Source organism: Nilaparvata lugens, chromosome 11, assembly GCF_014356525.2.
Source record: "Nilaparvata lugens isolate BPH chromosome 11, ASM1435652v1, whole genome shotgun sequence".
Taxonomy (NCBI): Eukaryota; Metazoa; Arthropoda; class Insecta; order Hemiptera; family Delphacidae; genus Nilaparvata; species Nilaparvata lugens.
This window is the reverse complement of record NC_052514.1, coordinates 37,290,091-37,301,125: the sequence shown is the minus strand read 5'-3', so window position 1 is coordinate 37,301,125 and position 11,035 is coordinate 37,290,091. Positions and strand designations below refer to the sequence as shown.

General features: G+C 34.6%; 1 protein-coding gene across 2 annotated transcripts in view; it reads left to right on the top strand.

The window, feature by feature from the left end:
• Positions 1–10,731, top strand: part of LOC111047755 — a 100,313-nt gene extending 89,582 nt beyond the window's left edge. For both annotated transcript variants that reach the window (XM_039438362.1, XM_039438361.1), the window contains exon 10: positions 10,074–10,731. In XM_039438362.1, coding sequence (XP_039294296.1) covers positions 10,074–10,203 — 130 coding nt within the window. In that variant the 3' untranslated portion in view covers positions 10,204–10,731. The remainder of the gene's footprint in view (positions 1–10,073) is intronic.
• Positions 10,732–11,035: the final 304 nt, after the last annotated feature.

Genomic DNA, 11,035 nt, shown 5'->3' with positions numbered 1-11,035 from the left:
CAATCTTCTTCTTCCTTCTCACTCTTGTCCTTCTCTTTGTTCCAATCTTCTTCCTCTCTCACTCTCCTTCTCCTTCATCATTTACTCTTCTCCCTCTTGCTTATGAAATGACATTGGGCATGAAAAAGGCATCTCCAAGTCTAAGACCTGGTTGCACAAAAGCCGGTTAAATTTTAATCGTGATTATTTTCACAAGATCCAATCAGAGAAGGCTTTTTCGAATGAAGGCTTCTCTGATTGGTTCTCGTTAAATTAATCACGATTGAAACTTGACTGATTTTTGCGCAACCGGCACAAAGTTAATTATTTGAAGTTGACTGTCTAGCAAATTAGAATAAGTTCTACTAGCTGTGTGATCAAAAACAAATATTCAGAAATTGAGGTAATTGATCTGCTGCGAAGAATAAGAGCTTCGAATTTGGAAAGTGGTGGTGAAAATAGAATCGTAATAATGGTAGAACCGTGATAGAGGAAGAGGAGGATAAAGAGAAGGAGAAGAGGGAAAAGAAGATGGAGAAGAATAAGTATGTTGACGAGGAGGAGGTGATGGTGAAGGCAGGAGAAGGAGAAAAAGAAGACTGGAGTAGACGAATAAGAAGAAAGAGATAGTTAAAGAAGAGACTTCTAATCTTAGCGGTCTGAGGAATTGCCATTCCATGTATGTAGGGATGGCAACGATATATCGATATTTGTGAAAGATCGATATACTGCTTCCGATATATCGATATATTGGCATCGATATATCGATATATTGGCATCGATATATAGATATATTGCCATCGATATATCAATATATTGCTTCAGATATATCGATATGTTGCTAATATCGATATTTTTGTACCGATACATCGCTAATATCGATATATTCCTTGCAATATATCGTTCTGTCTTCGACTCTTCCTTGGCGTTCTCGTTCTTCGTTCTCGCGTTCATTACATTCATGTCAAGATGTCATCTTTGGCTATTATGGCTCTTATTAAATAATATAGTAGATGATTATGGCCAGTAAATTGAGTGTTACGATAATACTTTTGTAAATTTAGAATTCTCAGGAATGATTGTTTTATTGAATGAATTTGGCCTATTTTCTACTGAATGATCCTCTCATTAATAATTTGAAGCATTAAATATTTTCATCTAAACTTCTCATCCACGCTAGCCTATAAATGAGAATTCATAATTTTTTCTAAATGAACAGCTTATTTCAGAAAGGGACCTGAGTCACTTTTAGTGATTTTTCAGAAAACTGCAAAAACTGTCTGGATAGAACAATCCGAATTTTTTCGACCTGATGATTTTTTTTATGCCAACTACATCTGTACAAGTCTGTTAGTACCCATAATATCCTATTTTATGAGATAGTTTAAGTATAAAATTTATTTTTGTCCCTGTATTTCATGGACTTAGGTACCTTTCTGCAATAAAATTATCAACTCTGACTATAAGAAATTCAATTTCATTTTACTATTCATAACTTTGACACAAATACAGCGATATGAGAGCAGATAGCTTCACATTTTTGATATTCTATTGATTCTGCTCTGAAAATTTTATTTTTTGATAAAAAGGCTCATGTTCATGAGGGACATACTTCAAAGCTTTCTTGAGGTCTTAAATTTTTTATTTTTTCAAAGGTATCATTTCTGAATTAGTATAAGCTAGTGCTTGAGGAAGTTGTATTGTATTCGGATCAACTTTAGAGACATTGAAATTACAATAGTAATAAGCAGTGTTAACACTTATAATAAGTGTTGTTGAATTAATTGCAAAATGCAGAATACCTAACCTCTAAGCTTAAATAATAATAATACCAGCTGTAGCGGACAAGATGCAGGTTTACCAACTTGCTACTTTAGTGCAGAAAAGTACTTCAGTCACTGACTTGGGTCCCTTTCTGCAATAAACATAGTAGTTGTCATATGATTTCTCTGTGATATAGACATTGAATCGGGTTCTTTTCTGCACTAAACTATGTGTCTACCTCCATAGTAACTGAATCCAGCATAAACTGAAAATTGATAAAAATTGACTCAGGTCCCTTTCTGAAATAAGCTGTTCTAATGTATCCCACCGAAGACTGAAGTGTAGTAAACAAATAAATTAACAAGTAATTTTTTCATGAACTTGGTGGTCCCAAAAACCTGTCCAATGGTTCGTTTCCTTATTTTTTGTGAGAGGCCAGAGGCCTGAACAAATATAATATTATGTTTTAGTAGTAAATAAATGAATAAACTCAAAGTTTCCTCCATTATAAATCTAAAATCTTATGTTAAAATCAATAAATTGAATATTACAGTGTGTTTTGAGCAATACGTCCAAACAAAAGCGATTAAAATGATGTATACGAGTAGATGTATACGATGATGATGTATACGATGTACACATACACGTATACGAGTAGTATATTCTATCTCTAACATCGGGTTTATCGATATTTTGCTCCCGATATATCGGAAGGGACGTTCCGATACTTTTGATACTTACTGGTATCGATACTTTGCTTTTGATACCGGTGGTATCGGTATCGGTATCGAATGATTCGATACTTTACTGGTATCGATATGCATGTTGGCGTATCGAAACGGTATCGAATGGCGAAATGGATAAAAAAGTAGTTCACTTCAATTAATGACATAATCATAAATACATTTTTATATAAATTTTAGAAGATTATAAGGATTAATATAAATGAGAATTATAGTACTGAATTATAGCCCAGTGTAGCAGTTACCAGACATTATGACATCACTAATAACAAACAGTACATAACTGACTCAAGCTCAGTCAATATTGGTTCAAAAATTATCAATTTGATCTACTATTAAGACCACATTTATAATTCTTGAACAAATATTCCTACAATTTGAAATCAAATTTGATCTACTATTAAGACCACATTTATAATTCTTGAACAAATATTCCTACAATTTGAAATCAAATTGATAATTTTTGAACCAATATTGACCGAGCTTGAGTCATTTACCCATCTTCAGGGATGTTCCAGTTCCAATACCACCAATCTTTCGATACTTGGTATCGAAAGGAGGGTATCGATATTAGTAAAGTATCGAAAGAAACGTATTGATACCCTTATTGACCAAGCTGGAGTCATTTTCCCATCTTGCCAGAGGGTCTTCTTTGTTTCGACAGACTATTGAGACTATACTTGATAGATTGCAGTTTTGCAGTTAGTAGATAAGTATTTTAGTTGGTAATTCCGATACTTAATGCTCACTCGATGCTTGTGGTATCGGTATCGATACTTTTCTTTCGATACTCGTGGTATCGATACTCTTCTTTCGATACTTTACTAATATCGATACCCTCCTTTCGATACCGATTCGATACCAAGTATCGAAAGAATGGCGGTATCGGAACGTCCCTATAATCGGTACCATCGATACCTGCCTTACGATATATAGAAAAATCGGTATATCGATAGTTGTAAAAATTTGCCATCCCTACATGTATGATTATTGTGGTTGATGGAATCATCATGAGAATACCCCGAAAGGCATTCATTCACAATGATCCTCCAAAAAAGTACTCAACTAGAAAAATCCTATTTAACTGAGAATCCAAATATACTTCAAATCATTCAAGTATACCAGTTGCCTTTCTGTAACAAGGGCACTTGAACACTCCCACAAAACTCTAGCGAGAGGCAGCAACTTAAAAGTCATTTATAAGTAACAAATACAATGCCAATTGCATTTAAATACATTTTGTGACTTCTACACGCATCAAAAAATGTTTCTTCGTGATAAAAATTGATAAAGTTCCTCACGAATTCAATAAAAAATCTTGTTAATAGTTGCGCTTACGGGAAATTGAGTAGGGAAAAGCTTAATGTAGTTGTAAGGAAACAGGATAGATGGCGCTGGCATCAAAAATGATACGGATCACATGATACTGTATCTAAATTGATACGGCAACAAAATGCAATATTGAAGCCGGATTCAGACAAGCATCGAATGTTGGGTGTTCGTCTTGCTATCCTATACTATTAAACGAGCAACTTCTGTTTATATGTTCAGATGTTTATATGTTTGTATTTCACCGGATCTCGAGAACGGCTCTAACGATTCTCACGAAATTCAGAACATAGTAGGTTTATAATATAAAGATTCGATTGCACTAGGTCTCATCCCTGGGAAAACTCGCTTAAGGACATTAAAGGGATAATTATTATTCATTCTTGGAAAAACAGATGATAATAATTATTTCGTCGTCTGTTGGTGATGGAAGTGAGGTGAGCGAGTTCATGTGTGTGGAACTGTGTCAAAATTATGACTCAGCTGTTGAACTTTTGTAGACATTCAATCAGGTACTTAGTGCCGGTTGCAAAAATGCCGGGTTATTTTCAATCCTGATTAATTCCAGTAGATCCATATATTTTAAATGGTTTTCTCTGTTTTGGTTCACGTGAAGCTGATCAGGATTAGAATTTAACCGGCTTTTGTGCAACTGGGCTTTCATGAGGGAAATTTTTGCATTCCTCTGGGAATTTACTGTGATTAGATAGAACATTTCTGTATGTTATTATAATTTCTTCTTTCGTAATAAATTTTTTATGCTTTTGTACTCCAGAGCGAAGCTCGGTCCCCGATATTTGCCGATTAACGAGCACACATCTATCTACACACATGCGTGGTTTGCCGAGCATTTGCTCGTTTTGGGAATAACAAATACTCGTCAACTAAATGTCATCTACTGTCAACATGGATCTCAATATTGTAGATGCTTGCTTATCCTGCTTTTATAAATAAACCAAACTACTATTTACCCCGGTCAATAACTGAATAGGACATGAAAAGCCCCAGAATTTCAACATCAATTGATTAACCTTCCGGCAGTCGCGCTGTTGTAAAAAATACAACAGTGTCAAATACAACAGTGTAAAAAAGTGCACAAATCAGTGCACAAAAGTATTGAATTGGGTGGTGTCAGTGAATGAGTCACCTCTGCATTCCAAAACTTTCCCTCCATCACTCAACTGAGATGCATTATCAACCGAGCAATGATTCAATCTTTAGGTGCCATTTAGTCGCGACAGTGCATAAGTCGCACTGTGCATAAGATAGGGAAAGACTGTATACGGGGACTGTCAACGAACCAATAACACAGAATTGATGGCTTTGCTTGTTGTACCTTATTGGGCTATGAATTATTGGTAATCATCCAAATGTTCATTGGCGCAAAATAATCAAAGAAGATGGAAGAAGTAATAATACAATTAATTGATATGTTGACAGTAAATAGAGTACATAACACTTGGAAAATTGGATGTTGTACAACATACAACACGCGACTGCTTGTGTGATTGAGAAGGGCGCGACAACCGGAAGGTTGAAAATAAATATTTGTAAAAATTTTAAAAACATTTGAAGAGTTTAGGTTATAATTCAGTAACCTGGACGGGACTGGTTATTATTTAGTTTTCACTAAGATTTAATAGATTTATTATATTAAAAGTGATTGATATTAATAACTTCACGATCATTTATGGACTGTAATAAAATAAAGATCTTATCTACAAATTAACCTAAGCTCAATGTACATCCAAATCCAAAAATCTGATGTGGCGCACTCACACAACTTTCCTTGCCGTTAAGAAAATTGATCACCTGACGCTAGTGTACTCGCGCATCTCAAGTCTACTATTCAAAGATATGAGACAGCTGGTGATAGGTCAAAAACGCTGGAAACACACGAGGACTGCTATCTCTTCATAGTGAATGATTTAATAGAACCAGGAGTTGCCAATTTAATAAACATATTTTCTCGGATTTCAAGCTTATTTTCAATTCTAGGTGGAAATGTTACTGAACATTAATTACAGAGATTTTCATGCTCAATCTTTTCCACTTAAACTTTTTTGTTTGAATTGTATATGAAGGCTGATAATTGAGAATCTAAAATCAAACTTAACATAGATGGGGCAAAGCTACTGAAATTTTTACAGATATAGGACTTGATGCAGTTGATAGAGCATATCAATGACTATTCCAGGTATAAATTTGATCAAAATCGTTGGAGCCGTTTTCGAGAAAATCGCGAAAAATCCTGTTTTTGACAACATTTTCTCCATTTTAGCCGCCATTTTGAAATGCATTCGATCGAAATTGTTCGTGTCGGATCCTTATATTGTAAGGACCTTAAGTTCAAAATTTCAAGTCATTCCGTTAATTGGGAGATGAGATATCGTGTACACAGACGCACGTTGTACACGCGAAATTCTAACCTTATCTTGGACTTTGTCATCTATAGATTTGAAAGAAAAAATAGCACAAGGACTACCATATTATTCTATCTTTCAATGTTATTACATTAGTGTTATTTGCATTGTAAATAAATAAATAAATACATACACTCATACTCACATACACACACACATACAGACCAATCAATACCCAAAAACCACTTTTTTTGACTCAGGGGACCTTGAAACGTATAGAAATGTAGAAATTGGGGTACCATAATTTTTTCGGAAAGCAATACTTTCCTTACCTATGGTAATAGGGCAAAAAAAGCTGGAGTAAAAGATAAGGAAAAGGTGGTGACGAAGAAGGAGAAGAAGAGGAAGAGGAAGAAGAAGAAGAAAAAAAAGAGGAAGAAGAAGAAGACGGCGTGTGGTATCCGCTTGTAATGGTGAATGACCTCAAGATAGTATTTTTTAGCAGTGCCAATGTTAGCTGTAGTAATAAGTAGTTAGTAGAGGCATTGGCCTTGATTTTACAGTTATCACCAATTTACTTTCGTTTGAACCTTTCTGCACCTCTCCTCCGTCGTTTCTCTCACTCTATCTGTCTCTCACTCCCTCTCTTTCCTTTCCATTTCTCTCTTTGTCGGCCTTTCACAAATAATAATCATCTCACTGTGGTCCACCTTTCACTTATCGTTTTGGAGTCATCATTACAGCTATAGCAGTCATCTACCGTTTTCAGGAATGCTGTTTGGAAACTCAAGCGATTAATATGAAAGATTTTTGAAAAGTATACTTGAAATCATACTATCTATGATAGAATAAGTGAATCAATAACATTGAATGGATGACGTATAATAAAGTGACAATATTGAATGACTTATATTCGATAAAAAAATTGGAATTAATTCACAATATATGGATATTTACAGAGATAACAGTTCACAAAGATATCAGCAATTACTACCAAAGGCCGGTTGTACAAAAGCCGGTTAAATTTTAATAGTGATTAATTTCATGAGAGCTAGTCACAGAAGCCTTCTTTTTGAAAAAGCTTTGACTGATTGGTTCTCGAGAAATTAATCGCGATTAAAATTTAACCGGCATCTGTGCAACCGACACAATAGATTTACAAAGATTAACAACTAATGGTGCGAATAGAACGGTCAGGTCGATAATATGTAGCTTTCAGCCACTACCTCCGTAAACAAAGCCGTAGTGCATTCGTGTGACGTCAGCACAGGTAGGTGTACTACACCAATAAAACCACGAGCTGATATAGATCAGCTGAAATAAACGAATTTTTTATTGGTGTAGGAGCCCTACCTGTGCTGACGTCACACGAATGCACTACGGCTTTGTTCACGGAGGTAGTGTTTTAGCTCGCGATCGACCTTCTATATTCATTTATGCTATGTATTATGATGACTCCAAATCTCTTATCATTGCCAGCTGTTTAGTGGCATCTATCGAAATCAAAATCTTCATCGCGACTTACTCATTCTGTTCTCACCTTTGGATTTATTTATATTCAACTCATAAGTTAGGTTTCAAGTTATTAATTCCAGTTTCTACAACTGAGATTTTATGTTATTACATATATAACAGAATAATAATAATAACAGCAATGAATGTAATTACAACAGAAATTTTGACAGCACAATTTCGATTATAATAACTGTTTTACAAACATTGATGAATAATCAATGAGTGACAATGGGAATGACATTACTATGAACTGGAATGAAAAGCTTAGAAGTCACTTAGAATAGAAAGAAAAACTTGGGAGTGACTATAAATCAAAAGAAAACTGACCTAATACGAGCGTACAGTTCAAGAAGGTCACAGATGAGCAAAAAAATAACTGCTGAGAACAATCTTCACCTCAAGTTCTGGAATATGTCGAAGCCCACATAAATTTGGAAAAACCAATCCAGATAAATTCAAGTAGCCTCCAACCCTATTATGATCTAATAATATAATCTATTATGAGCAAACATTATAGTGATTCAAGTACTATATAAGTACAGTGAAAAATAGGCAGAAAAATGTATTAAAGTACAGTGTAAGTACTATGAGTAATAGCATAGATGAAGGATAAGTAAGTATATGAAGGATAGTACTATATTATTCTTGTCTCTGGTAATAGTCAGAAGCCAATAAAAGCAGTCATCGAGTGAAGCATCCTTTTGAAATATATATGGAGACATAAAAATGTCAGTAGGCACTCCGTGACTTCTCCTTGCGTGTGTCAATGACCTTAGAAAAACAGTTATGAGGTCTGACCACCCTCCTCCTTCTAGCTAGAGTCTAGGACCTAGGCTGGACCTTACCTCTCCCCCCCCTTAGCAAATAAGATATCTTCTTACTTTTGCTGGTGGAGGAGGAGGATGGGAGGAGGAGGAGGAGAGGAGGAATCTTCATAACCGGTTGCGAGGACTTCAAATCTCACTTTCTTCATGACCCACTTACTTCCAGACTGATCAGATTCCATCCTTTCCCCTCCATTTACCCCTCTATCCTCCTTCTTCCACTATTGAGGAGCCCCCCACAGATGAAAATGAAACAAAAAGTGAATCTGATGCCGGAGCTGCCGTTATGATTATTATATTTCTTGACCCACCAATTCACCATCACACGTGTATTAGTAGATATTAATAGTGATATTAATAATATTAATAGTGATATTAATAGTAATATTAATAGTATTAATAGTGATATTCTCTTTATAATGTGAGCATTGGCAGAATGGGTAGCAACAAACGTTAGATATGAGGAATGCTAACACTTCAAAAAGATATGTGAGGTCCATATGTTAAGGTGCGTACAGATTTATGCGCAATTCACTTTTAATCAGCTGATGCCAAGCTTTTTATATCTGTATCTTACCGTTTCTGTAAAAATACAGATATAATCAACGAAATAGAGAACGAGAACGAGATAGCGCTATCCACTTTGTTGAATGATAGACAAGGATAGCAATACCATTGCTAATCAAACACTGCCATTATAAAGGTGCGTACAGATATACGCGCCGCGAACATGAGCAATTTACTTTTAATCAGCTGATGCAAAGCTTTTTATATATGTATCTTACCGTTTCTGTAAAAATACAGATATAATCAGCTGATTAAAAGTGAATTACTCATGTTCGCGGCGCGTATATCTGTACGCACCTTTATAATGGCAGTGTTTGATTAGCAATGGTATTGCTATCCTTGTCTATCATTCAACAAAGCAGATAGCGCTATCTCTTTCTCGCTTTGCTCTGTTGCCTTTCAACAATGTAGAATTAATAATTATTTAACAGAATATTTCATCCTAATTATGAAAATACATTATGAAATTATTGAAAAATATAATTTCTTGCTTAATAAAATATAATTGATTATTTTAAACGAGAATGAACAGTTAATATTACATCAATAAACCTGTATCAGCTACCATCTATAGAAGGCATTGACAAGACAGAGGATCGGCAACGTTGCTTTCTCCACTGCCATTATAACGTGGACCTCACTATATAGCTACGCTACGCTAGGTGTGAAGAGGCCTATAGTGTGGTCCACGTTATAATGGCAGTGGATAAAGATAGAAGAATAGCGATGCCGATTCTCTGCATTAATTAATATTATATTTCTACACTGTCAAAAACATAATTGTCATCGTTGTGGACCTGGAAAAGGATAGTACCACCGGCTTTATCGAATGATAGACAAGGATAGCAAAAACAAAGTTGATCAAATACTGTCATTATAACGTGGACCTCACTATAGGTGTGAAGAGGCCTATAAGGATTCTTCAATACCTAATTTGTTCTCAGTTTTTTATACAATAATTGTTTAAATTTAATTTTCATTTTTTGCAGGCTACCTCAAAGCTCACGAGGCGTGTTGGGAGTCCACCTCGATGACGTCATGAGTGCAGTGAGAAGCAGAGACTGTTCCGTGTTCCTTTGCAATCAATTCGATGTGAAACACATTCCGATTCCGAGATAAAACAGACAGTAAAAATGAACTGATATTAAATGAGAGTGAGAGAGAGAGCGAGCAGTGCTGCAGCTCGTAAGGTTTAATAAATTTGGGTTCAAAACATCCAGGAATCAATGGAAATCTGTAAACTTAGATTTTCAAAATAACTGTGTCCTTTAACTACGGTACTGCATTAACCAGAGTTTTTCAAATTGGGTGAAATCCAAGCTTTGATGTCTAAGTGTTTGATTCAAAAAATCTCGTAGTGTTTCTCTGGAATTGCAGAATAGTGAAGTGTATAACAATTATTTCAACATCGAACAATTTCTGGAAAAATATAGTTCCAAGTAGATTGAGATCCACTACAAAATATCCTCTTAGAATATGAACATTGAATTTAAGTTTGTTTGTGAAATGTAAGAAAACCTAATAATGAAATGAATTAAGTTTGTAGCGTGAATGTTGATGTTGAGGAACTTTTCCATAATTGAATAGACTTAAAACGTTGTCAAAAATCCTCTTTAATTAAATAAAAATTTATATTTCACAGGAGTCAAAAATCCACTTTAATTAAATAAAAATTAATATTTCACAGGAGTCAAAAATCCACTTTAATTAAATAAAAATTAATATTTCACAGGAGTCAAAAATCCACTTTAATTAAATAAAAATTAATATTTTACAGGAGCATGTTTTCGTGTGTGCTCACACATGCATGCTCCTGTGAAATATTAATTTTTATTTAATTAAAGTGGATTTTTGACTCCTGTGAAATATTAATTTTTATTTAATTAAAGTGGATTTTTGACTCCTGTGAAATATTAATTTTTATTTAATTAAAGTGGATTTTTGACAACGT